Source organism: Colletes latitarsis, chromosome 2, assembly GCF_051014445.1.
Source record: "Colletes latitarsis isolate SP2378_abdomen chromosome 2, iyColLati1, whole genome shotgun sequence".
Classification (NCBI taxonomy): domain Eukaryota; kingdom Metazoa; phylum Arthropoda; class Insecta; order Hymenoptera; family Colletidae; genus Colletes; species Colletes latitarsis.
Window position 1 is genome coordinate 25,343,513 of NC_135135.1, and position 26,569 is coordinate 25,370,081.

The 26,569-nt window shown below is 30.2% G+C and overlaps 8 protein-coding genes across 10 annotated transcripts; 4 read left to right on the forward strand and 4 right to left on the reverse strand.

Annotated features, from left to right (window-relative positions):
• Positions 1–236: 236 nt before the first annotated feature.
• Hpo (serine/threonine-protein kinase hippo) lies at positions 237–3,670 on the forward strand. 2 transcript variants are annotated; one of them, XM_076783267.1, is made up of 10 exons: positions 237–441; positions 941–1,021; positions 1,141–1,321; positions 1,404–1,631; positions 1,708–2,026; positions 2,111–2,244; positions 2,328–2,490; positions 2,563–2,654; positions 2,731–2,925; positions 3,074–3,670. In XM_076783267.1, exons 1-10 carry the CDS (start codon positions 428–430, stop codon positions 3,251–3,253), a joined length of 1,587 nt encoding a protein of 528 aa, XP_076639382.1. In that variant the 5' UTR covers positions 237–427; the 3' UTR covers positions 3,254–3,670. The 2 variants fall into 2 exon arrangements, with proteins under 2 accessions (XP_076639382.1, XP_076639383.1); XM_076783268.1 differs by having other exon boundaries at positions 238–441; positions 3,095–3,670.
• Positions 3,671–4,976: 1,306 nt separating this feature from the next.
• Positions 4,977–7,327, reverse strand: Snx17 (sorting nexin 17). The gene is made up of 5 exons (XM_076783276.1): positions 7,190–7,327; positions 6,760–6,863; positions 6,506–6,688; positions 6,342–6,440; positions 4,977–6,271 (listed from the first exon to the last, which is right to left on the reverse strand). Exons 2-5 carry the CDS (start codon positions 6,808–6,810, stop codon positions 6,077–6,079), a joined length of 528 nt encoding a protein of 175 aa, XP_076639391.1. The 5' UTR covers positions 6,811–6,863; positions 7,190–7,327; the 3' UTR covers positions 4,977–6,076.
• A 2,191-nt stretch (positions 7,328–9,518) lies between these two features.
• Positions 9,519–10,746, forward strand: LOC143351591 (small ribosomal subunit protein eS10). Its single transcript, XM_076783279.1, has 3 exons — positions 9,519–9,641; positions 10,136–10,280; positions 10,365–10,746. The coding sequence occupies exons 2-3, from the start codon at positions 10,137–10,139 to the stop codon at positions 10,707–10,709; spliced, it is 489 nt and encodes a 162-aa protein (XP_076639394.1). The 5' UTR covers positions 9,519–9,641; position 10,136; the 3' UTR covers positions 10,710–10,746.
• On the reverse strand, positions 10,741–13,279 carry Bc10 (BLCAP apoptosis inducing factor bc10). Its single transcript, XM_076783280.1, has 2 exons — positions 12,628–13,279; positions 10,741–12,548 (listed from the first exon to the last, which is right to left on the reverse strand). The coding sequence occupies exon 2, from the start codon at positions 12,470–12,472 to the stop codon at positions 12,230–12,232; it is 243 nt and encodes an 80-aa protein (XP_076639395.1). The 5' UTR covers positions 12,473–12,548; positions 12,628–13,279; the 3' UTR covers positions 10,741–12,229.
• Positions 13,149–16,370, forward strand: LOC143351583 (DNA repair and recombination protein RAD54B). Of its 2 annotated transcripts, XM_076783266.1 has the most exons (9): positions 13,149–13,587; positions 13,648–13,740; positions 13,808–13,940; positions 14,030–14,598; positions 14,689–15,445; positions 15,560–15,719; positions 15,792–15,918; positions 15,995–16,222; positions 16,290–16,370. In XM_076783266.1, exons 1-9 carry the CDS (start codon positions 13,207–13,209, stop codon positions 16,362–16,364), a joined length of 2,523 nt encoding a protein of 840 aa, XP_076639381.1. In that variant the 5' UTR covers positions 13,149–13,206; the 3' UTR covers positions 16,365–16,370. The 2 variants fall into 2 exon arrangements, 1 of the variants encoding a protein (XP_076639381.1); XR_013081773.1 differs by lacking the exon at positions 16,290–16,370 and having other exon boundaries at positions 15,806–15,918; positions 15,995–16,019.
• LOC143351587 (enoyl-CoA delta isomerase 2) lies at positions 16,127–18,016 on the reverse strand. The gene is made up of 6 exons (XM_076783273.1): positions 17,684–18,016; positions 17,340–17,503; positions 17,135–17,255; positions 16,947–17,036; positions 16,741–16,881; positions 16,127–16,664 (listed from the first exon to the last, which is right to left on the reverse strand). The coding sequence occupies exons 1-6, from the start codon at positions 17,903–17,905 to the stop codon at positions 16,509–16,511; spliced, it is 894 nt and encodes a 297-aa protein (XP_076639388.1). The 5' UTR covers positions 17,906–18,016; the 3' UTR covers positions 16,127–16,508.
• A 40-nt stretch (positions 18,017–18,056) lies between these two features.
• Positions 18,057–21,451, reverse strand: Apt1 (Acyl-protein thioesterase 1). Its single transcript, XM_076783275.1, has 8 exons — positions 21,319–21,451; positions 21,053–21,129; positions 20,652–20,683; positions 20,520–20,585; positions 20,399–20,446; positions 20,061–20,307; positions 19,828–19,992; positions 18,057–19,593 (listed from the first exon to the last, which is right to left on the reverse strand). Exons 1-8 carry the CDS (start codon positions 21,368–21,370, stop codon positions 19,546–19,548), a joined length of 735 nt encoding a protein of 244 aa, XP_076639390.1. The 5' UTR covers positions 21,371–21,451; the 3' UTR covers positions 18,057–19,545.
• Positions 21,452–21,907: 456 nt separating this feature from the next.
• Akirin (akirin) lies at positions 21,908–26,252 on the forward strand. Its single transcript, XM_076783539.1, has 5 exons — positions 21,908–22,446; positions 23,265–23,464; positions 23,548–23,710; positions 23,798–23,854; positions 23,968–26,252. The coding sequence occupies exons 1-4, from the start codon at positions 22,269–22,271 to the stop codon at positions 23,806–23,808; spliced, it is 552 nt and encodes a 183-aa protein (XP_076639654.1). The 5' UTR covers positions 21,908–22,268; the 3' UTR covers positions 23,809–23,854; positions 23,968–26,252.
• The last annotated feature ends 317 nt before the right edge of the window (positions 26,253–26,569 follow it).

Genomic DNA, 26,569 nt, shown 5'->3' on the forward strand with positions numbered 1-26,569 from the left:
CTTTGAGAATATAATTTCTTTCGTATTGAACGCGTGCGCCAGGCGACTTTTCACGGTTCTGTTTACTCGAAATTGCGCGATCGCTCGAATCGAAATAGAAATTCGCTTCTATTTTCTATGTCTATTTCTGCTTGCCTCGTTTATCACGCACGATAATTCGAGCAACGATGCGATGCACGCACACACCAATTCGGCCAGATTTTCTGGAGCCCGTGTAAACTCCGCCATCTACAATGCTGGATGGTCGATGGTTTTCGATATTTCGGTTGTGTGGTTACTTTAATTTATTGACAAAAATGTAACACTTCTATTTTAAATTGACTATGTTTTTACAACCGGAATGATACCTGTTTTATCCAAGTTAAGTTATTTGTGTAAATATTGAAGGTGTTTTTATTCAAGTAAGAACTCGACGCGAATAGCGAAAATGTCTTCGAAGAGGTATTTAATTGTTTTTACTTGGTGTTTTTTAAACTGCCAGAACTTCGCCAACTCACGGATGGAAGTTATTTGTAGCTAGAAAGAATCGGCCCCTTGATTCTTACCGCGTTTCTCTTGTTACATGAAACAATTGCACTGTATTGATTCTTTGTTTCTTTGTTAACCTGCATTATCAATTTCGCCACATTATTTATGGAACTCGTAGTCGCTTTCGATTTTTCGAATAAATTTATAAAACATCGAATCTTGAAAACCTTGTTAATATCTTTTACAACAGTCGCTGTTATTTCTTTCTCATATTCGAATCTAAATATTAATTTACAGTAAAACATTACTGTGTAGCATGGTACTTGCCATAAAAGTACATCTTGCTCAATAAATTTATTATCGAGCGAGAAAAAACGCGTTTGATGTAAATGTTGCTTTCTCGTATTACTATTACACAACTATGAATATTAGACTTTACCCAATTAAAAATTTGACATGGTCTGTTTTTTAGTGAATTAAAAAAGTTGTCAGAGGAAAGTTTAACAAGACAACCTGAAGAAGTGTTTGACATAATATGCAAGCTAGGAGAGGGGTAAGTTGACAGATTTAAGAAAATATAAAAAAAATATTGTATGATTCTTTAAAGGAATCTTTTTTGAAAATATATATTAATATACTTTGAATTGTAATTATTTGTTTTCTCTTGCACAGATCCTATGGATCAGTTTACAAAGCATTGCACAAAGAAAGTGGACAGGTACTTGCTATCAAACAAGTACCTGTCGATACAGACTTACAGGAAATTATAAAAGAAATTTCTATCATGCAACAGTGTGATTCTCCATATGTTGTTAAATATTATGGAAGCTACTTTAAAAACACTGATTTATGGGTAACCTTAAGCACCATCATGATAAGCAGTTATACTTCCATACTTAATTTTCATTTCTATTTATAAGGGTATAATGTTGCAGATTGTAATGGAATATTGTGGGGCTGGATCTGTTAGCGATATTATGAGGTTAAGGAAGAAAACTCTTCAGGAAGATGAAATAGCAACAATCCTCAGTGATACCTTAAAGGGTTTAGAATATCTTCACTTGAGAAGAAAAATACATAGAGATATTAAAGCTGGAAATATCTTGCTCAATAATGAGGGGCATGCAAAGCTAGCAGATTTTGGAGTAGCAGGACAATTAACTGTAAGCTTTGTAGCGTGATTTTTATTTGTAAAAATAATTTGTTGGTCAGTAGACAATTCTGAAAGATTCCTTTTAGGATACAATGGCAAAACGTAACACAGTAATAGGAACTCCATTCTGGATGGCTCCAGAAGTAATACAAGAAATTGGATACGATTGTGTCGCGGATATATGGTCCCTTGGTATAACTGCTTTAGAAATGGCAGAAGGCAAGCCACCATATGGTGATATACACCCAATGAGAGCAATATTTATGATACCAACTAAACCACCACCTAGCTTTAGAGAACCTGATCAGTGGAGTTCTGAATTTATCGATTTTGTCAGTGGGTGCCTTGTTAAAAATCCAGAAGAAAGAGCTACTGCAACCGAGCTTTTGAATCATGAATTTATAGGTAAAGTCTAATAAGACACTTTAGTATAGTGATTTGATACATCCAAAATGTCCTATGCATTATTTTCAATAATGCTTATTTTAGGTAATGCCAAACAACCGAGTATTCTGAGTCAAATGATCGCAGACGCTCATGAAATACGAGAAAAACAGAGCGCACATCGAGCTCATGTTATTAACAACGTGGCAATAAAAAATCAAAACCAGACGGAAGACTCGGTATTTAGCTAAAAATAGATTATAAATGACACTATATATATGTATACTAATACCCACAATAAATATTTAACGCCTGCCATTAGGACGAAGAAGACTGTAGCGGAACGATGAAACCTCTGCCAGAGGACACAGGAACTTTGGTACCAAGTCACGATCTTCCAGATACAGGAACACTTGTTTCTGCAATGTTGGACTTAGGAACAATGGTTATTAATAGTGACACAGATACCGAAGCAACTATGAAACGTTAGTAAAAATAGTTTTATACCATAATATAAAAAATTAAGAGATAGAGTAGTTGATATAATTTGTTTGCAGGTCATAATACAGGGTCAGTTGAATCCGGAAAGAAATACCGGCCATTATTTTTAGATCATTTTGACAAAAAGGAAGCACCTGAAATAGGAAAGGTAAGATTAACACATTGTTGTATGTGTGCATATTATACTGTAAAATGCAAAAAAAATTAATTTGTTAATTGTTTAGGGTAATGGACAAATACTTGGGGCGCATAATCCAGATAACGAAAGTAAATTAGAATTACGAAGCCCAACAGAATCTCAAAGGTTTCAAAGTCATCTACAATTACAGCTTAACCAGATTTCTCATCCTGTACAAGAGCAACCTCATAATAACATATCCAAGTTCCAAAATGTTTTCGCGGAACGCGATTTCGATTTCGTAAGTAACGAATACTCATTAATTTTCAATTAGATAAAGTTAAAAATAATTTACCGATGATTCCCAGTATTCTGCATTTTTTTCTTTAACTGAAAATCAATCGACCTAATGCCACTTTAGGCATCATATATAAAAAACTTGAATATAGATAAACAACCATATCCTGCAGCTGAAGTTTCTCTCATACGAGGAACTACAGCAACGAATGGCTAATCTGGATGCAGAAATGGAGCGAGAAATTGACGAACTAAGAAGAAGGTACCAAACGAAGAGACAACCAATTCTTGACGCCATGGATACTAAGCGGAAACGTCAGCAGAACTTCTAACAGTTTGGTTAATTTTTTTTTTATGCAAATAGGTGTGATGACGATAGATAAAGGGTGTACAGTTGTATAAATGAATAGATTTTATTCGTCTCGACCTTAGTTTCATCAAAGAGAAGAACGTTGACATTTCAATTACATATTTAGCTAACGAAAAGAGCGACAGCAATTAAAGTATTTTCTTCTCTTTATAAGCCAATGTTCTTCCTCTTTATGAATTAAGAACGAGTAACTAATACTAGCTAATAGCCTCACGTCACCAATGTAAATTATTTTACATGATTTAGGTGAACAATCATTATACTTAATTTTTTATCATTACGTTTACCTATCTATTGTTAAATATGCTATTCTCATAGAAATATTATGGAATCTCCTCAGCATTCTTTAGAAACTAAAGCAAAAAAAAAAAAAAGAAAAGCAATCGAATGCAATGGGAGTGGAATAATTAGAATGCCATATTTGTAATTTTTTTGTTGAGAAAGAAATCAGTGAGGTGTCCACGTGAAATTGATATTCGGTTTTTGTCTTACGCTAGTCACCTATTATGCCATTTATTTTATCCATAATATTACATTATCAAATATCATCACTCATACGAAATACATGCATGGAGATCATCCCGAAAGTATATTTATATAATCTTGTGCGCTAATGTATCGTTTACTTGCGAAGTAATTTCTGATAAGTGAGCAAACTTTAGAAGGTATTAAAGAATTTACTCCTTTTTTTACTGCCATAGATATTATTACGCGTTTACCTACAGATATTAATATTAGGTTATGGAACATTCGTTCTCACGTCAATGACTTAGTTTTAAAGTTTTGTAAAATGGAAATCGCGAATTGTTTGGTAGTGTTTTATACCACACAAGATTAGAAATGAGAGTGATAACATCTCAATGTCAAATATACATATGACGAATGAATTTACTGAAATTAGTCTTCCGTATTAGAACGTATTTCAATATTTCACTAATTCGTTAAATCAGTATTTAAATTGCTGAGAATGACCATCACAAAGCAATGGCAAGATTTACAATATTTTTAGATTTATATAAATTTATATTTTATTGAAATGCATTTTTTTTTATTTTTTTTAAATAATTTTCGTACGTAAGATTTTCAAATATGTTATCATTGTGTTTTTTATACAAATTTCAATGAATGCTGGTATCAGAGTTGGGCATTAATCGACACATTCTTCTCAACTAGGTAATTAATCGATTACACGATGCAACTCAAAATTTAATCGTCAGAATTAATCGTTCACGATTAATGGCCGACAATTAAATTAATCGTTAATCGCTCACGACGACAGACCATCAAATTAATCATTTATTCTTACCGAATAATGATTCATCAGATCGATTCATCTGGTTAATTAATCGTCAGTCGCTTAAGGCAATCTTCAATTAAATTAACGGTTACTCTTCGATAGTCTTACGTGACCGAAGCGATTCACGATTAATTTAATCATCGATCGTTACGAGCGATTGCCGGTTAATTAAATCGTAACCGATTAAAGATTACCCGTTTCAATCGTAATCGTTGATTGTCACTTTTGACTAAATTTTGCCCAGCACTGGTTGGTGTAGGTCATGCCCGAGAAATAGTAACGCATGTATGTACTACTAAGAATGCTACAACATAGTGGAGTAATTCTTTGCTGACGTTGGGCTATTTTAAAAGTAGCGGAAATAGATTTATAATACTTAAACGCTATAGCCAGAACTGACTTTTCTGTTTATTTAGAAAGTAACAATACAGAATAACAACATATTTTTGATATAGAAAATATGCACATTACAATCTAAGGAAATTCGAATATTAATTATTAAATCCAGTCTTTATATGGCCCTACCATGACACACAATATTATCATAATAATAGCGTTGGGTCCCATTGTTAACACGATGAGCAGATAAATAAGTTATAATCTAAAAAAAAGTAATATTTCTACTGTTTGATGAAAAATAGAACGCACCATTCACTGCGACATGCGACTCCATCAACATATATGCGTTAATAATGTAATAGAAACGAATAAATTTTATTCCTGCAGAATTACGCGTTCGGTAGAACTCAAATACGTTTGACCACTTCAAGGCTAATATGTGACCCCCCAACTTTGTAGGATCGACACGAGGGGGCAGACTTCGAAATTAGCCTTGTTTCCAGCCATTCGTATGAGACACTGCCTTTTACGTATTTGATTTTACCAATAATAAAATATTGTGCATATTTCGGTTTATTCCAACTTTCTTTTTCTTTTTAACTTCTATCAGATATTTTCATTATTTTGTCGAATAAGATGTAAGTACATTATGTAAAAATTTATACTTTCCTTCCTTTTTTACAACTCATTCACTTTCTATAAATGCACATTTCATATTTACACTTATGTTATTATAAAGAATTAAATTATTATCGAACTTAATTATAATAAATAAAAATTATACAGTCATTGCCTATGTCATTATAACTTGTTTACACCGAATTCAAAACTTGATCATATTTTTATTAATAATAACATTTATACAAAAAAATTATTACAAATTTTCGAGCATTTAAATTCTGTAGTTTTTATGTTACTTTTTTAAAGTTAAAAGTAACGCAGCTTTTTCAAAATTAATGTCAACGAAATTGTTATGATATTAGTACATAAGTATAAAATTATCCTTCTACACTTAATGTGAGAATCTTATAAATTTATATCACTTGGTTACATGTCAGCAAAAATATATTAATATCATTTGAGAAGTTTTAGAAAACTATTTAGATATTTATAAGGCATACCCTGTCTCATCACATTATTTTCATATATTCATAAATCATCATCACCAATCATGTTAAATGCATTATTTTCCATAATATCACATTCTGATATATGCTTTCTTTGAATTTTATCATTTGTGCTAACTTTAACGTTATTGGATTTTTTTATTCTAACTACCGAAAATCTATCCGCAAGTTTTTTCATAATTGGTTCTGATTTAGAAGGTTGTTTGATACAATGACTCTAAAACGACATATAACGATAATTAAATTCGATATAAAAAATGGTCATAAGTATGATTCAAATTACATACCTTTTTACTTCCGTCGGATTGTTCATCCGAAGATGATCCCATTGTGACACTCTGTCCATCTCGCATAATATATGTCCACGATTTTCCGGGTGACGTATCCTATAAATAAATTCTCAAATATTTGATTTTATTTAGCAAATTAATAATAATAAATATTTATTAACCTGAATCTTATTGCCGCCAACATTCTTTAACAGTAACTCGTCAATCATAGCTTGCAAACATACGGACATTAAAATAGCTTGTTCCGAAGTAATTGTTACCCATTGTAATTGATTCTTAGCTACTAAGTATTCAAATGATAACTCCAAACTGATGTCATCATTTTCTTCGCATCTGTCAATCCCCTAATGTTCAGACAGTAAACATTAATTTACATAACAGAGTTAAAATATGGTTTTATATTATAATTACTTACATTTTGTACAGTAGTTATTCGCCAACAACGCATTCGAGAAACTTTAAACATTTCTTCGTGTTGTTCTCCGTCGGATAACGTACGCAAATTCAATTCATTTCTACCTATAGCAACTAATACTTTTGAATCTGCTTGAGGGTAATCGCAAAAGCATGGAGCAAACTGAATATAACCATAATACTTTAAAGTACGCGCTATATCCAGATACTACAATGATAATATTTAAAATAAATGAATATGTGAAAATAATATAATTATAGAAACCATAAATCTCAATCAAAAGTAGATTGACGTAATAGGCAGCAAACAATATTCTTATTAGTCCATAGGTAATTTAACAAGTAATCAACAAGCAATTGGTTCTAAAATTTGTCCAAAACCTAAACCAATCTACTTCTGTCTTCCTATTACATTATATATTAAAACATACTTCTTTTTTCTTTGCATGATTTTGTAAAGTGGTCAGACGATCTTGTAGTTCGTCTGCAACTAAAATCCACCCTCGTTGAATTTCAGCAACTGTTTGAATATACAATAAATTCATTGCTACTGCATTAGTCATTAGTTCAAGATCATATCCCACATCCCAGTAATTCTTTCCAAGTACAACCCTACTACCCATAGTGTGTATATATTTGTTTGTTATAAATGGAGATTCAAAATCCTGTAATTTTCGTAATACTGAAAACATTATGTATAAAGGATTAAAAATTAAATGGAATAGTAATGTACAAATTGTTACTACAAAATTAAACTTACAATAGACACTATTACCTTCATCCTGAGCAACAATAAATAATGCAAAATATATATGATATTGTTCTGGTAGTTTAAAATGGTTGTAGACTTTCTGTTAAGCAGAAAAATTCAAATTAAATTTTAATTAATTTTGCGTACTGTAAACTTTTTTTTAAATAAGAAAATACCTTTAAAACAATTCCAGAATGATCTCCAGAGGTAACATTTATTGTTATCTTACAACCATTCATAAGAAAAACGTCCATAACTTCATTATTGGATAATCCACCTATAGTTTCTTGTTGAGCATTTAGTAAGAATGCATTCAGCATTCCTGATTTATTGACTGTTGCATTTTGTCCAATCGATTGAATATACTTTTCCAAAGACAAACGACGTTCTTCTTGCTGATTTAACGTTAAAGGAAAGAACTTTTTTGGTGGAAATAACAGGATAGGTATATCCAAATCCTTTGTCAATTGTTCATGAAGATTATGCAACTGTTTGTACCTTACGGTACAATGAAATAATCCATTTATATGAATGTTATAACCCTACAAATTTAAATTAAACAAAATAAATGTATATTAACACACTGTATTGTATGCATACTTTACAATAGAAATAGTTACCACATATGTATTACCAGCTGTATCAATAAATTCTTGTGTATCTGGTATAGAAAAATGCATTTTTGTAAAATTACGTACTAGTGGTTTATATGTACTGGCAATTAGAAAGATACATCATACAAAAGTTATTTAACAAAATGAACATATGTAAAAATATAATCCAAAATGTACAAAAATATCTATATAAAAAACACCACATTATACACAATTAAAATACAATTGTGTCTAAAAATGGATATGCATACATTTCTGAGAAAATTCCACCATCTGAAAAATACAATTATAATAAACAATGAATAAAATAGAATAAACAAGAACTTAAATTTTTGTTTAAATTAATAAGGTATGTAAAAAATAATTATATGTATATGTACATATGTAACAAATGAAACTCAACAGACATTAGAACGAATCAAACGTAAATTTACGTATTTAACAGTTAACATATGTAACGTTATTTCATTTGTATATCATAATCAAATATAATTACGTTTGTAATTAACTGCACGAAGTACTTACGTATTGTCAGATTACCTTGTTGGCATTATTCGTTAACAATAGGCGTATTCGTTTTACACCCGCTCAACAACTATATTTCATGCGATTAAAGCTGACGCATTTTTTACTACTTACATAAATACAAACATACACTAACGTGTAAATGAATATAACTTTTTAAAACTGAAATTCCATTATGCAAATGGTAAAATTTCAAGATTATATTTAAAAGTTACCAAGTTTTGAATACAACGACACGATACAAAATTTTTGTATATTTACTATATAATTTTATTTTTTCCATCTTTTAAAACATATTTAATTTCTCCACATTCCCAACACTTTTGTTTTGTAATCTTGTAGGCGCCACGGCGCCCGTTGCAATTTCTATTTTTAAACGTTGAGTAGTAGTACTTAGATCAGATACTCGTTTGAATATTTCAATTTGTTTCAAACTTTCGATACAGTAAATAAAAATTAGAATTTGTATTAAATCTAATATTTCATTTCAGGATTACATGCATATAATTTTTGTTTCTTTCTTCGTGACAAATTTTCTTTATGCGAAGTTACTAAATTATTACCAGTGACAGGTTATATTTTCATGGGGTCTAAGACAACATTGAATTTGGAAGCCCCGTTTGAAAAAACCTAAATAAAGGTCATTTTAAATTGAATCTCGTCGAGATAATAAAACAAAAAATCATATAACGTAAAATGTTTAACATAAAATAATAATACACGCACCACGGAATGAAATAATAACGAGTCACTGACCAGTACAGAAATTTATTACGTTTATGCAACATAAATGCGCAATATAAAGAATTTCAGCACTTGATATTGTATGTTATGTCTATAATTTATAAAAATATTACAATGCATTTATGGATGATTTCGTTTTGGAATAAATCGCTACTTCCGGTTAATCTCGAACGATATATCGATACGTATACGATGTATCGTGCGTGAGAAAAGTTTCTTTCCGATAAAAGGTTCGCGCTGAAACGTCAAGTACGTTTGGTTTCACATAATATCTGTTTTAATCGTAGTTATAAATAAATATAATGAGAAAGTAGAATGTTTTTAAAATTCTTCTATCTTTACTGAATTAAAGAACTGTTATATTATCGATATTTCTTCAGTATTATTATATCGAATAATATTGACATTATGCGGCTAACCTAAGAGAATTTTCTTATTTACCTTGTATTGTTAATGTAAATTTATATCACAGTATTTTAAATTTGTTTACTCTAATTGAAAAAAATATGTTATTTCTATTATCCAAATTTGAAATATTAGAATTTCTTTTAGACGAGAAGAAATAAACAGTTCGTATAACCTATAAATACGGTTATGTTCTTCATTAAGTAACAAAAAACCTGTTCGTTATAAACAGAATGTAATGAGTAAACATCTTACTTTCTCCTTTCAATAATTTATTGTAGAAAATTGTATTCACAGTGGTGGTTATTAATTTTTAAATTACTATTTGTTACTTTCAGGATGTTGATGCCAAAAAAGAACCGCGTAGCAATTTACGAATATCTTTTTAAAGAGGGTGTTATGGTTGCAAAAAAAGACTATCATGCACCAAAACATCCAGAACTGGAAACTATTCCAAATCTTCAAGTTATTAAGGCTATGCAGGTAATAATTATATGTAATTCAACATTATTGTTTGGTTTGTTAATATATTGTTTTACTCACAGTTGCATTAATTTTCTGTTGCAGTCTTTAAAGTCTAGGGGGTATGTCAAAGAACAGTTTGCTTGGAGACATTTTTATTGGTATTTGACAAATGAAGGTATTGAATTTTTGCGTGGTTACCTGCATCTACCTCCTGAAATTGTACCTTCCACTCTGAAGAGACAGTCTAAGTCAGAAACCACAAGGCCACGACCAGCAGCAGCTACAAGAAGCGAAACGTCTAGGCCCACTGAAGATCGTGCTGGATACAGACGAGGTCCTGGAGGTACTGCAGGTCCTGCAGGCCCTGGTGACAAAAAGGCAGATGTTGGTGCAGGCACAGGAGATGTTGAATTCCGCGGTGGTTTTGGTCGTGGTAAACCACAATAATATTTTAATGTAAAATAAATAAATCTTTCATAATGTAGCAGTTTTATTATTTCCATCATCCATCCTATATTAAAACATTAATTATATATTTATTTTAAATAAAAAAAATGAAGAGTGAAAGTAATTTTTTTACTTTATTTTCTATTACATTATGAAAATGTACATTTACTTACAACTTATACAGTTAGTAGTTACTAATATGTAAAACTATGGAAGCAAATAATAGATAATCTATATTCACAATTATAAACTATGGAAATCAGAATTTCTCTGCAGGTAAATGTACTGATCAATATCATTTTTTACAAGGCACGCATGAAACTGGGAACATCACAGATATATATTTGTGCTAAAGCAAAAGCTTCAAATAAAAAGTTTTCAATTACTTTATTATATAAACAAAGTAAAACCAAACTATTTTCTTACTAATGTGTTCTCTTGCCTAAACTAAAACAGAAATTTAAATACTATTAGCAATATGGTATAGGCTTTCTGTTTGCAATTATTAAAAGCTAAAATTTTTCCAATTAAATTGTTAATACTTACACTGAATGGAAAGATGCATTAATCACACAGCATACATCATGTTTTATTTTCATATAAATATTAATCGCTTATATATGCATAATTTCCAAGTAATGCCAAGTTACATTTCAATTTCTACTACTTTATATGCTCGGTAAAATAAATATATATTTATTTTATGAACAAGTCAAAAGTAATCATTTTCAAATCCTACTTACAATCAGAAGTTTTAATGCAATACATATGATGAATTACTTAGATTTTATGCTTTATCGCAATATTTATTTCTACCGCTCGTCGTATTCGATCAACGAATACTAATGTTTATTATATTCTTTATGTAAGCAGACTTCAATTTGATAATTTTTATAATTTTAATGTTTCTTTGATAATATCAGTGTTTGTATTGCTGAGTTTCATTTAATGACAATTTAATTTCATACACGATAAATACTACTCAGTTATTAAATTCTTCACACAAAAGTGTATTCAAATAAAGCAATCAGCAAAGGAAGTCTTGCTTTGTAAAGTATACAGTTTACAAGAGAGTCAATGAGTCTAATTGGAAAATAATTTTATATACATTGTAAGAAGATTAAACGATAACATTAAACTAATTGGAATTAAATTTAATAATATATATACAAAGATGATATATTTTAATCATTTTGTATGACCTTGCACAGAAGTTTCTTGGTGTCATGTAAAATTTTTTTATGGCCTATCAATTTGATATACTTGCATATACCATATGTATAAATATGTATATGTACCAATTGCAAGGACTGTAAAAACTATGTTTAAAACCATAAAAAAATCACATTTATATACATTGACTAATACATATATATATACACAGAAATACCAAAATATGTATATACATATATACTAATTCAGTAATGGATTTACTTATCAAAGAACTAATTTTGACATCTTCTAAAAGAGAAATGAAAGTAATGACAATTGCAGAACCTAAGAGCAGTGTCTTAACAATTTTAACTATTGTCGCATCTCATTGTATCACAATTTGTACTCCAAAGGAGACAATTACCAATGCCACTGTAACAAATTAGGAAAACTGCAACAAGAAACACTAAACTGCAGATGGTGCATGGCTTTCGTTCTAGGAAGAATCCGATTAAGTACAATCCCATGAACATGACATGTGTTTGTAGCAATGCTGGATTTACTGGCTTTGGTATCAGCAGTACTGGAATCAACCACTGTAGGCAATACATCTTTTCCCTTTTTATAGTTGTCAAAGATGTATTTACAACTCTTCAGTCTAGCTCTCTCATTTATCACAGAACCTCTCTAAAAAGGAAGAATACGTAATATTTTTCCTTTAATTGATCTATAAATTCTTTGGTCAATACACAGACTATTATATTACCTTCGATATCTTATTTGGAAGCACTACGATTCTCTCGAAACATTTTGTTCCTTCAAATCGTAACTATTTAACGGCAGATATCCATGCTAACGCAAATATCACCCACCTAAATTTTTACAAATACGATTACGCACAATCATGAATTAAACAGAATACAGTCATGGTATTCTCGTCAATGAATACCAATGTTCGCTTCATAAGGATAACCTTAAGATTGTCCTTGAAATGAACAAAACCGATCACAGAAATTTTCTTTAATTATTTTGTAGTACATTTAATCAAACATTTTTCTTCTTTGTTTATGTATTATTTCTTTCATTTTATTTGTAACTTTTATATATTAGTAATTTAATATGTCGATACCATTCTATAATTTGTACAATGATAAACTTCGAACAAATGAAATCAGCTCCCTCTGGTGACATTGTTTTGGCGCAAAAAGTGATACATAATTATGTTTTGCACGAAGCGAATTCAAATGTTGTACTGGTGTAATTAATTCTTTTTTGATAAACGTAACAACATGTAATTATATGATATATTAGTTCAATACTTTTTAGTTTTACGTATGCATGTATCATGTATCGAAACAATCAAATAAAGGGTTTCAAACCTGTTTTAAAATGCCAACAATCAATGAACAATAAGACCAAGGAGAATTTAGAAAATGATAAATCGTTAGAAAATCTAAATGAAATTACTTGTAGAAGTACTACGAAAATTCTTAATTTATTCAAAAGACCAGTCGAGAATTGTAACGAAGAAGTACACGAAAAAGATGATTCGACTAAGGCGAACGAAAACAATTCGAGCGACGGAGAAAACTCACCTTCTGTTATTAATAACAATTTTTCGTCTAGTATTTTCAACGTAGTAATTGGTAAAAAATCTACAAGAAAACATAAAAAATGGGATGATGATGGAACTTTGGAAGTTACAGGAAAACACGCAATTTTGAAGGTGGTACACATAATAATACACTTAATTCTCTGTTATTACATTAATTTTTACATTAAATAGGATTCAGAAGGCAAGATTATTCATAGGAAAGTGGTTAATCCAGAAACACTTGTGGAAGGTGTTAGATTATACTTTGATAATAAAGAGATTGAGGTAAAAACAAATAATTTATATAAATTATTTTAATTTGCATGCAAGATTAATTTATAATTATTTACAGATTATTGATAGAGCAACATCAAGCCAATTATTGTCAAATAAGCCAGTCAAAGAATTAATTCCAGAACCACCCAGAAAAAAGTTAAAAACTTCAAGTTCCAGTGGATGTCTTCCCTTTGGATCTTTAAAAAAAGGTTTAACACAAATAAAAATACCAAAAGATCTATTTGAAAATCAAAATTTGTAATACATTGAAAATATTAATATTTATGTTGTATTATAGGGCTCAAATTAACATGCAATCCTCTAGTAATGCCTTCATTGAATACTTCAAGAAATTGGATGGAAAATGATATTCCAGAAAAGGAGGAAGAAGTGTCTGTTGATGCATGTTTAGTAAATGTACTTAGGCCACATCAACGTTATGGTATTGTATTTTTATATGAATGCATCATGGGTTTGAAAGTACCTAATTGCTCTGGTGCAATTTTGGCTGATGAAATGGGTCTTGGTAAAACATTACAATGCATTACAATTATTTGGACACTGTTAAAAAAGGGACCATATGGGAAACCAGTATTGAAATATGTATTAATAGTAACTCCTAGTAGTCTGTGCAATAACTGGAACAAAGAATTTGGACACTGGTTGGGTTTTCATAGAATCTGTCCGTATGTTGTAAATGCCAAAAACAAACTGAAAGATTTCAAAAAACAAATAAAAAATTCAATAATGATTATTAGTTATGATATGCTTATTAGATGTCAAGAAGAACTTGAACAAATAACCTTTGATTTAATTGTGTGCGATGAAGGTCATAGATTAAAAAATAATGATATTAAAGCAGCAAAGGTAATGCTACTAGTCTTGACGAAAAAAACATTTTTTTTTTAAATATCATTAAAATAAAAAAAAAATGTTCAACTCTTATTTTCTTGCCAGATATTAAACAACATGAACTGCAAAAGGAGAATTCTCTTGAGTGGAACCCCTGTACAAAATGATTTACGGGAATTTTTTGCCCTAATTGATTTCGTAAACCCGGGTATATTGGGTAGCAATTACGAGTTTAAAAATTATTATGAAAATCCTATTGTAGCTTCACAATGTCCTCATGCGCCTGACAGCGTTGTATCTCTGGGAATAGAAAGGGCCAATGAACTAAATGAAAAAACTAAGTATTTCGTTTTAAGACGCACACAAGACACAATTAACAAATATTTACCATCTAAGCACGAGCTAGTTGTATTCTGCCGTCTATCGAACGAACAGGAACATCTATATTCCCTCGTTACAGACGCTTGGTTTAATACAACTGTACTACCAAGTAACAGCATTCCACATCTGACAGTAATAACAGTTCTCAAAAAGATCTGTAATCATCCTGACTTATTTTATAACGAGAAGAACGATTTTTTACATAACGTAAATGTAAATAAAATTTCCCAAATAAAAAATTGTGGAAGCGCTTCGAAAAAAGCATATTGTGGAAAAATTTCGGTTGTACAAACATTAATGAGAAATTTGAAAGAGACAGATGAAAAGTTAGTCTTGATTTCGTACTATACGCAAACGCTTGATGTATTAGAAACTGTTTGTAACACAGAAAATATGAAGTTTCTCAGATTAGATGGTAGTACACCAAACAGCTCAAGACCTAAGATCATTGAACAGTTCAATTCTAAAATTGATAACAGTAGTTAGTATATTATAGCAGTTAGACTATTATATTGAAGTCATTTTCAGTAGTGTGGTTATAATTAAATGTTTGATTATACAGTATGACTGATTAATTTCGATATAATTATTGCAGAAGTATTTTTATTAAGTGCAAAAGCTGGTGGAGTTGGATTAAATTTGCCTGGTGCATCTAGATTAATATTGTTTGATTCAGATTGGAATCCAGCATCTGATTCTCAAGCCATGGCAAGAATTTGGCGAGATGGACAAAAAAAAGATGTTTATATATTACGGTTAGGACATTCTAAATTTGTTAATAAATATCGCTATAAATCAATATCAAAATGATACGAAAAAATTTATAGATTACTAACAACAGGTACCATTGAAGAAAAAATCTTTCAAAGACAAGTTAGTAAAGCAGGCTTAAGCGAAACTGTGATGGATCTGAATTACTTTACTAACCTAAAATTGTCTATGAATGAATTAAAGGTTTACTTTTTTTTCAAATTTGAAACATTCACTAAATGAAAACGGTATTGGTTTATAGTAGTTGCAATACTTTCAGGACCTATTTACATTAACAACAGATACAAAATGTTCAACACACGATTTAATGAAGTGTCATTGCAATGGTTATAAAAAGATGGAAAAGAGATTAGAGAAATCGGATCACGAAGACATACGAGAACATCAATTAATTTTAGAAAATAAAATGCCTCAACAAAATTTAACGATAAATCAACTTTTAGAATGGGAACATTATCAACAACCAATTCCAGATGAACTAATGCAGGTAAAAACAATTTAATACTATAAATATTAAAACTCAATTCTGGTAATTAATTTTAACATTCTTTTAGGAAATTATGTTATCAGAAATGTCTGATAATGTAACGTTCTTATTTAAAAATTCCATTTTGAATAAAAAACTTTAATTATCATGTATTCTATAAAAATAATATATTTTATAAAAATTTATAAAATAATGTTTATTATAATATTTTTAATATAAATGCATCTTTATTATTTCTCATTCCTTAATCACCATTAAATTAATGTACTGGGAAGTGGAAGTAATTTTAAATTTTGCTTTTATGCGACATAATAGTTACAAGTCTCTCTATGAAATCAGAAGATTGCATACATTTTCTCAATTCAATTGTTTCTTGTGTATTAGTTTCCAATAAAATTTCCTTGTTCCATCTTTTAACTAAACTTTTAATTGCTAGTATTGACTGGAAAAAAATTTGTTACTTGTTTTTAAATAACTTCATTACTATTCTCTATGAAATAGATGCCTTAGAAACATACACTAGGTGAAAGCATAGTCACTCTTTTTAAATATGTCCAAACATCATCTAGATGTTCATATTTATATACTTCGCTAACTAAACCATATTGTTTAGCTTCAAGAGCATTCATTTTGTAGCCTAAATATAATATATCACCAGCCTAAAGGGAAATAACTATAAAAATTATAAACTATTAACAAGCAACAGTAATAAATCACTAAACACCTTAGATTGTCCAAATAGTTTAGGAAATGTATATGTAGAACATCCTTCTGCAACAAGACCTAATCTAGTAAATGGTGTTTGAAAATTAGCCTGTGGTATTAGAAAAACAATGAATTACACATTAATTGTACATACAAAATGATATAGTTTTATATCATAGTAGTTATATAGCAGCATATAAGAATTACCGTATCTGATGCATATACCATATCAAATAATGGTAGCATTGTTACTGCAATTCCAATTGCAAGACCATTTACAATGGCTACTAAAAGCTTGGGAAATGTAATTAAATTATCCACAAAATTTCTAAAAAATTCTTCGAAATTAAATTGAAATAAAAGTATAAAGATCGAAATTGAAATATACTAAACAATACATATGAATACTTGCTTGAAAGTAGTAAGTGAGCTTTCAACATCATCATCTTCGATCATTGCTAGAGAATTAAAATCATTTCCGCTACTAAAAACATTTCCAACACCAGTTATCACTACCATGCGTATATCATCGTTCTGAACAGATTCATGTAAGATCTGTGACATTTGTTCATACATCTGTTTTAATAAAACATTACTGTTTTTCATATATTTCAAATTGTCGATGCTTTTATGTCAACATTTTCTGCTTGTACAGCAGATATATTGATAAATTTGCATTCGAAAGATGTTAATATGTCATATTGATGTGCATTCCAACCTTAAAATTAATACATTATATAATTTCTAATTACGTACCGATTTGTTAATAGCATTTTTTTTTTCTGGTCGATTCAACACGATTTTCTGAATACCATTTTCTATGGAACACAAAATATTAGATGAACTTTTAGTTTTCATTATATAAAATAGTTGTGTATTTGAAGACTGTAATATATACTGGATGAAAAACAACTCACGTCTCATGTGTATATTTTTTTCGAGAAAAAATGATCTATAGATAATAAATTTGCTTGTCATTAAAAATTGGTATTACTATTATCAATAAGTACATTATACATAGTTATAACATTTAAACTTTAACAACTCTAATAAAGTTCAGAAATTTTTTTATAATTTTTAATTACATATAATTATTGTTGTATTGTGAAGCATATATGGAATATGAATGTCTGGAACTAATAACAAAATTTATTCATATAATAACATGATCTTTTACAATAAATTAAGAATAGGGATAAATAATGAAGGTACAAAATATCCATAATCTTAAAGATATTCAATACTACCTTGTGTTTTCCTTTGTTCTCCACAAACCAGTAAACTACTTGATTGAACTTCAATTTTTGAAGTGCATTTTATGCACATCACTTACAATAATACTAAGAAATTTACTGTTCTGTGGTAGTAACTTTAGCAAATCACAGCCACTATAACTTTTTGCTAGAAAGATTAAATGAAATATAGAAAGTAATGATTGTACTATGAAAACAGCTACTAATATAGGAAAGTTTATCATATGATTCTAATGTTCGTATAATAACATACTTTTGTACAAAATATCAAACAAAGAGACGTATTCACATAGTAAGCATGATTTGTTTTGTTTTAGCGATATACGTTTGTAAACGGTACAAACAATTATCCGTATGTTGCATTATGTATCTAATATTGCTTTTCAAATAGATATTTGATTTATAAATAATGATAATCGTAATTTCACTTATTTGTAGTAGTACCATTTGAATAAACCTAAAATAAGTACTGTAAGGATAGTGTATTTTTGTACTTATACATGTGTCGATATTATCATATCTGATGTACATATTTCTTTGTGACCAGCATTTGCAAATATGTAATCTACTAAAAATGATTCATTTCAAATTTCTTATTGATTTCAAAACTATATTTTGTAACCACAGATTACATGGCCATATTACTGTCTCCTAGACAACATTTCTACAAAAGTCAATATTTCATAAATAGTAATGTTTGTACATTATATATATAACTTATTTAAAATGGAAATATTATAAAGAATGTCTAAATGCTTATAATTATCCTGATGTATAAATTAAGACTTTCAATTACATATAAACATTTTTCACAAAATAAAAGTAAATTAAGAAAAATTATTATATCTATCAGGAAATGAAAATTTTATTTAAAAATGAATTAAAATAATAATTTTTTTCTATGTTCACCAAACTATGAAATTAGTCGAATTTTGTTTACACAAATAATTCGAATTGAATCGAAATTTTATAAAAGATACGCATAAGATAAATTGTTGTCTTCAAGTGTTATCTTTCAGGTATAGTAAAACATTTAGAATTGGAGCAAGAGATACGATTATTAACGTGCATTGTAAAATCAGAAGTTGGAAATATAATAACAACTTTGGTATTTTGAAACAACAAAAATTCGATTAAATAAACGTAAATGACAAGAGAATAAAAATAAATATTTACCGCAAATAATAATTCATTACTGGCAATGTGTCTTTTCCTTTAGGATTTAAACATTTCACCTACTGCTGTCTTTACTTCTTCGCCAAGCACTAGACTTAAGTAGCAGTAAAGTTGGAAGTAATTAATTTAATAAAGAACAATAATGTAATAAGGTTAACGCTTAAAATATTAGTATATTTTATAGAATTATTACGGCTTCAAAACTTTTTCGATGAATTTCTTCATGTCGTGCATTTCCTGTGAAAGTAACGATCATTGTTAAACATTTATAAGAAAAATTGTTATTTGTCTTTTATATTTTAGTTCAATTATCAATTTCTAGAAACACTGCAATAATTATACAGTATACTTCTTCCTGTTCAAATACATTATGCATTATTTTAATTGAAAAAATACATGTTGCAGATAAGGGCGCCATTTGGTTGTTTGTGAGTAGCAAACCTATTAAAAGTAGACATATACTATTCTTACCTCATCGCAAGATGCATGCATCATTTCTGGATATGTTTTAAATTCTACTTGTGTCATGAATTGTTTGAGATGGGATGCAGTCATTTGGCCCCACTTGTATGGTACAACTGGATCATAGTCACCATGACATTGTAGCAATGGAGTATTTCTATTTCCTATTGCTTCCTAAGAAACATGTAATATTGTAAACATTAGAATAGTACAATGTGATATGTTTCATACTGAGTACGTACAGCAGGAAATTTCTGATACAAAGGAAGCCAACACGATAAAGCTATAACTCCAGCTAAAGGTTCTGGGAATGTAAGAGCACTATATATAGCAAGGGCACCACCCTGACTAAAACCACCAAGGACAATGCGTTTTGTAGGTATTCCTGCTGCTACTTCTTCTGCAATTAAAGAGTGCACCATTTGTGCAGCTTTGCGTATACCCTCTTCATCTTCAACTCCACTTGGATTCAATGTTCGTAAGTCAAACCTACATTTTATTAATGTGTAAATCTATATTCAAAATATTAGTGAACAAAATATTTCAATGTATTGTATATAGTTATTTGTAACTCACTCACCAAGAAGGCATTCTAAATCCTGCATTTATAGACACTGGCATTGTTGGTCTGAAATAATAAGATACCATTATATATGTACTCTTCTTATTCTGTTCATTTTTTTTATTAAAGGTATACATACGCTGTAGGACAAATAACTTTAATGTGAGGTAGTCGTACTGCATTCATTGAACTAGCCCATCCATGTCTATAAAAATAAAGAGTCCATATTATAAAAGCAGATTATTGTATTATATAATACATTACATCTTACCCTGTATCTCCCAATCCATGAAGAAATATGAGCTATAACAAAAGTATGATAAAATTATATTATACAATATTGATAAAATTATCTAAATACATGATATTATTTACCTTTATCTCTTCAAATCTTTTCACGCGTATGCTCAATAAAAGCGTTAAATAAGTGAAGTATTCGTTGCTTTAAAAAGTCACTTCTAGTATCAAGACCTTTAAACTTTAGAAGACAATAGAAAAGTTAACTACAGAATAGAAAATAGAAATCACAAAAAAAAAATGTGGCACGGACGTACGACATTTACATGATAATGTTATATTAGGAATAATTAACTTATGGTTAATTAAGACTGACTCTGAATTATGTATAACCAAAAAGAAGGTATAACGAGAAAAATCTTATTTTTCGCTTACTGTAGCTGTATGTCTGGCTGTTGCTGCTATCACCACAGGGCTCACCGATGTCATTATTTGTCGCGATTTTGGACGGGCTACGAGATAAAGAATAAACTGTATAACAATTTGGTAAAAATTGTGAATATAGAATGGCGGAGAAATCTTCTTGTCGTCACTTAAAATTCCCCAAAGTGAACAGATGGGGGATAGATCAAGATAGACGGAAGTCATGCGCATGCTTTACGAGATCATTTTCAAACGAAAATCAAAGATTTTACACAAACCTATGGAACAGCCCATCGTCAATATGTTAATTGTAAAATGTTTCGTCACCATGAAAAATTCATGACAGTATTCAGAATAGCAAAACTTATTACGACGAACTAATCAACCGTGTGACTAAGAATGTGATAAATAAATTTCAGATGTGATATTTATATAATGACGTCCATCAGGGAATAGATATTTCTAGAAAATGATGTTATTTTGAATTCAAACGTCTTTCCATTATGTAAATATTTACCCTAACGAAGCTTTTAGAATTTTGAGAACGTTCGGGTCGAGTACGAACGACAATATGCCAATAATTTCGAAATCTTGGATATTTCTCAAATCAACTAGACAGTCCTGTGAACGACCAAGTATTTTCATACGGGAGAACCGATCGTTTTCGAAACGTTAATCAATTTTGTTTAATCCATGTAGTATTTGAAGTGTTCAACGGTACAGACAAAAAAAAATAACTCTGAAACGTATATTTTCAAAGATACGCGAACATCCAAATTTTCATATTTCAATTAAAGAAAGTCGCAGGAAGGATATGCACAGAGCGCCATCATGGAACATATTGACCAATCAGAGGCGAGAAGACTCGTTCAGTCGAGTCTGCGACGTATACATTTCGGAATGCAAGCAGTAGCCCAGTGAAAAGATGGTGCTCTGAATGGTCGAGACATTCGTTCCGTGGTCGTTCCTAGCTGATGAACCGTGGTTGCCAGCCATATTGTTTTACCGCAGTGTTTGTTTTGGTGCAGCCTGGTCGAAGTACGAAGAAATCCGCGGAGATCGGCACGTAGGAAGTCAGAACAGCTAGAGTGCATTTAAAGGAACTATTCAGACGGTGCGCGTATACGGTGGTTTTGCTGTATTTTTCGGCATAATCATCGTTACTCGCGGGTTAAGCCCATAATTATCTGTGGGTGTCAGTCGTGAACCAGGACGGCGAACGGTAGAAATGGCCTGCGCCACTCTAAAGAGATCTTTGGAGTTCGACCCGGTGCATAGTCATGGACGTCCTAGTAAACGACGAAGATGCGTACCAATGTGTGTTTCTCCCGGTACATCGACGCAAGCCAATTCCAGGCCACAAAATCCCTCGCCTTTCGGCGAAGTAACCCACAAACTGACGCCTGGTAATTAAGTATAAGCTACGGCCATTTTTCTTTTTATTGTTTCTTTATTTTTCCCCTCCGTTTCTTTCTATTTCCTCGCCACAATGTGACAGAGAGAAGGGGTGGTTAGGAGGCCGTTCCAGCGATTTAAAACTTGATTTCGCGACGTTTAAAAAGGGGGCGGGGAAGGGGTAGGGCGTTTTGGAGGGGGAGACGCGTAAATCATATGGTAATGTAGTAACGGACATCGGGAAATCAACCACCCTTTTCATATTTCTACCCAGCTTTAAACATTATTTTTAAGTTTATTTTAGTTTTTAGAAATTGTCTGTGAAATATTATTTATCTTCTATCGTGTCCGTTATAAATTTGAAAAGAATTGCAATTTGTTTACAAGAATATTTAAGTTCTATGGAATATAAATTAAAAAGATAGACTGCTACACAAGTCTCCACTATTTTGTATTACTGTTCTTAATATTTCCTCAAACTTATGTTATCAAAAATGAATATATTTAATTGTTCTACATTGTATTTAATCTTTGATTTTTTTTATGATGTGTTATTTATTATGTTATAAGTAGTACAATGCATTTGTTGTAAGTGTTTTAAATAAGCATTGCAAGTTCAATATCATTAATTGCTATACCACTGATCTAAGTGGGTCAAACATACTTTAATAAGTATGACAGGTATTAATATTAACCTTAAATGTTATATCAATGAAATAATAAATTTATAGGATTTATTAAACAAGATTCTTTAAAAGGTCAATATAAAAAGTATAATCTTCTAAAGAGGCACAATGTTTTAAGTGCAAATAATGTTTCTTATGTATAGAAAAAATGGTTGCCAATATAAGAGAAGAAATTCGGAGACTGCATCGACGCAAACAATTGCATTTTAGTCCTCAAAACAATAGTGGTGATTCTTCAGACATGGAAAGTCCTGCTAGTCCTTCGAGCCCATCCGCATGTGGTTCAAATTCATGTAGTTATAATCCTAGTGGAAAGGAAAAACCTTTATTCACATTCAAACAGGTACAGAAATATATTTATTATTCAGAACATGATTTATATTAATAGTAACATTAGATTTCATTGAATAATTCATTATTTCAAAGGTCGGTTTAATTTGCGAGCGAATGCTCAAAGAACAAGAATCACAAATTCGAGAAGAGTATGATCAGATTTTGAACATGAAATTATCAGAGCAGTATGATGCTTTTGTAAAGTTTACATACGATCAAATACAGAAACGATTTGAGACAGCTGCAGCACCGAGTTGTAAGTAATTTTTACAGGTCATATACAACAAAGTGTTTTTTTATCGTTTCTAAATGTATTTTATTTAAAAAAAATTTCTATTTTTAGATCTATCCTAAAACAAGATTCTTATTTATAAGGACATGTTTCTGTGAAGAATATTAGGTGAGATATAGATACAAACTTGCTCAATTTCAACTGTTTGGACCAAGTGTTTAATTCCTTTCATGAATATAGTAAGATTTTCTATCAGTGTTTTCTTTTTTCTATCATTATAGATTTCTACTGTGTGAGACAAATTTTGCTTGAAGTTTAAGTCGAGGTATGCAGCACCGCCTCGCTCAAGAAAACGTCTTTAAGAAAATTCATACTATGATTTACTTTAAAAAAAAAAAGAAAACAAAAAAAACAAAAAAAGTAAACGTGTCTGGTAAAAAATGAAAAAAAATTAGTAATGTAAGTTTAGTGGAGATCTCATTGTTTATACTTTCGGGTGTAAACAGTGTTCTCATGGAAGAAGTATACCAATATTTCGTGAGTATGCAGTTAACTTCGTCAGAAGGTCAAGTGACACACTGATATTTAATACTGATACTGTATCAGTGTATCACTTGACCTCTTAATGAAACTAGTTTCAATACTACGCAAAACGACGGGATACTTTTCTCGTAAAGGACATAGCTTTACATCTAAAAGCCTCAACAGTGAGATCTGTACAACACCGGGCCGTGAAAGCCACAAATCTCTAGTAAGTTTAGTAGGTTTGCAGCGACAACAATGATACTACGAAAATCTACAGTGTATACTATTGAATTTACATGAACTAACAATATTTGTACTGGCTGATGTTAGAAATGCGCTGGTATCAGGGAACTGTACTAAGATTCTAGTTATGTACAGATATTAATACATATAGAAGTTAAATACAGTGCATAACTATGCTTAAAGTCAGGAGCCACAAAACTTGTTTGGCTCGCACAGGGCTTTGTAAACGTCGCGTAATCGATTTAAATTAGTTAAATGTTCATTTCTTGCACGTTATAACGGAGAACGTTACGAACTATAAGGTAAGAATGCAAATAACTTTTTTGCCGATTTGATGGTACATTGTATTAGATATTGCTCAATTATATGCAATAACAAATACTCCTGTAATTTACACATGCAAAAATGTGCAAGTGAAATCTTTGGTGAGAAATACTGTGCATACAAAGAGAGATTATAAAACCCATGTACCAGGGAAACTTATTTCCATGGAGTTTTAATTATATCTTAATTCTAGAAAGTAAAAAATATATTGTACGTATTTAGGAAAATTTATTTTGACTGTCGTGATATGAAATGTTTGTTTTATTTTACGTATGATTTATTGCATGTATAAATTACCATTGTGAGCAACATTCCCCAAAATGGATGTGTTCGAATTTAGGTAACACGCATAACTCACAGAATTAAAATATATAAAATGCTTTAAATAGATGCGAAAATTTGGTCCTCTTATAGAGATTAAACAATTGGTTCTTATTATTTTAAAATGCATCATTTATATGTTATGAAAATTTACATTCGTTTAGATTTGCCTATTACAAAATTTTTTGTTAGTAAAACATCTAATTTAAAATACAAATACGAAGATTTGTAAAGAGGTCAAAGTAACATAGTCTATAGCATTGTACGAACGTATTGTCAAAAACGAGTATTTGAAATAAAGATTTCATAAAATTTGGCAAATATTTCTGTTCCCTGGTAGCAACGACTTTCTGTAGCATAATAAAACAGTGAATAATGAATATATTATACCTATACTTTAACTGTGCCTATTATTAGACATATTTATCGCGATAATTCTAGTATGTATTACTTACTGATATTGATCGTAAAATTTTTAGTTTATAATCATTCGTTTTTATATCGTATCTCGTTTTCTTGCGCTGATTTTGGCTTTTTCATCCTTCTTTTTTTTATACACAAAAAAAAAAGAGTTCAAATAATAAACTATGATTAATGTGAATGTGGTTTTCTTGGTTGCTGCATGCGTTTTTTGTTGTTGTTGTGGCATGAAATTTATTCATATCAAAAAAGCATCGAGCACCAAGAAACATTTATCTGAAGGAGTCAGCACATTACAAATTTGTGTTATTACTATTTAAGAAGTATATATTGAAAGAACAATTGTTTCTCCATCTGTGAAATTACATTCTGAAGAGGGGCATTAACAATTGCCTTATTCATTCACAAAAAAAAAAAGGTGTCTTTCAGTTACCAGAACGATTTGGGAACACAATACTAAATAGTGTTCGCACAATAGTGTGTACATAATATACCAAGTGTTTATGGACTGCTAAATGTGAAAAGAGAGAGGAATACAAGTCGTTTTATTTACTAATAATAAGTAATACCTACTTGAGAAACAATAGATATTGATTACCATTTAAGAAAAATTTGTGAAAAGATACACTGAAGTGATTCCTCAATCATTCAGGGGATTTAATTTCAATTAAAATACCTCCATATTATATTATGTAAGCACTTATTATCGAAATAAATACAAGTCCAAGACTGATCACGTATATTTCTTTATTTTAGCCTCTGAACGTGTAATTGCACATGCGTGTAAACAAAATACTTCTATTTAGAAATTTAAGTAATTCGAATATTCTGTAATCTTAATACTTGTTTTATGTATATTTACAATGTATTATTCCATGCACTAAACGAAACGATAAACAAACTCTTGCACTACTTTTAAATTTCATCACCTTCCTGGTTGGATATGCATGAGCTACTGAGTTAGTTCTCTGCAATGCACGCAACAAAATTCTTACATGTGTGTTCTAATCTTATTAACCAACTTGTGTAATAAAATAATGCAATTAGTAA

Coding starts and splice junctions, on each gene's coding strand:
- Hpo (XM_076783267.1), top strand. Junction 1,322..1,403: donor TTAAAAACACTGATTTATGG/GTAACCTTAAGC, acceptor ATAATGTTGCAG/ATTGTAATGGAATATTGTGG. Junction 2,491..2,562: donor TACCGAAGCAACTATGAAAC/GTTAGTAAAAAT, acceptor ATTTGTTTGCAG/GTCATAATACAGGGTCAGTT.
- Snx17 (XM_076783276.1), bottom strand. CDS start 6,810: ATGTTTAAAGTTTCTCGAATGCGTTGTTGGCGAATAACTACTGTACAA. Junction 6,689..6,759: donor GAATAACTACTGTACAAAAT/GTAAGTAATTAT, acceptor TCTGAACATTAG/GGGATTGACAGATGCGAAGA. Junction 6,272..6,341: donor AATCCGACGGAAGTAAAAAG/GTATGTAATTTG, acceptor ATGTCGTTTTAG/AGTCATTGTATCAAACAACC.
- LOC143351591 (XM_076783279.1), top strand. CDS start 10,137: ATGTTGATGCCAAAAAAGAACCGCGTAGCAATTTACGAATATCTTTTT. Junction 10,281..10,364: donor AAGTTATTAAGGCTATGCAG/GTAATAATTATA, acceptor TTTCTGTTGCAG/TCTTTAAAGTCTAGGGGGTA.
- Bc10 (XM_076783280.1), bottom strand. CDS start 12,472: ATGTATTGCCTACAGTGGTTGATTCCAGTACTGCTGATACCAAAGCCA.
- LOC143351583 (XM_076783266.1), top strand. CDS start 13,207: ATGTATCGAAACAATCAAATAAAGGGTTTCAAACCTGTTTTAAAATGC. Junction 15,720..15,791: donor AAAGATGTTTATATATTACG/GTTAGGACATTC, acceptor AAAAATTTATAG/ATTACTAACAACAGGTACCA. Junction 15,919..15,994: donor TGTCTATGAATGAATTAAAG/GTTTACTTTTTT, acceptor CAATACTTTCAG/GACCTATTTACATTAACAAC.
- LOC143351587 (XM_076783273.1), bottom strand. CDS start 17,905: ATGACAAGCAAATTTATTATCTATAGATCATTTTTTCTCGAAAAAAAT. Junction 16,882..16,946: donor AACTATTTGGACAATCTAAG/GTGTTTAGTGAT, acceptor ATTTCCCTTTAG/GCTGGTGATATATTATATTT. Junction 16,665..16,740: donor TGACTATGCTTTCACCTAGT/GTATGTTTCTAA, acceptor ATTTTTTTCCAG/TCAATACTAGCAATTAAAAG.
- Apt1 (XM_076783275.1), bottom strand. CDS start 21,370: ATGGTGACGAAACATTTTACAATTAACATATTGACGATGGGCTGTTCC. Junction 21,130..21,318: donor GACGATGGGCTGTTCCATAG/GTTTGTGTAAAA, acceptor TTTATCTCGTAG/CCCGTCCAAAATCGCGACAA. Junction 20,447..20,519: donor AAAGTTATTTGTCCTACAGC/GTATGTATACCT, acceptor TTATTATTTCAG/ACCAACAATGCCAGTGTCTA.
- Akirin (XM_076783539.1), top strand. CDS start 22,269: ATGGCCTGCGCCACTCTAAAGAGATCTTTGGAGTTCGACCCGGTGCAT. Junction 22,447..23,264: donor AACCCACAAACTGACGCCTG/GTAATTAAGTAT, acceptor TCTTATGTATAG/AAAAAATGGTTGCCAATATA. Junction 23,465..23,547: donor CTTTATTCACATTCAAACAG/GTACAGAAATAT, acceptor ATTATTTCAAAG/GTCGGTTTAATTTGCGAGCG.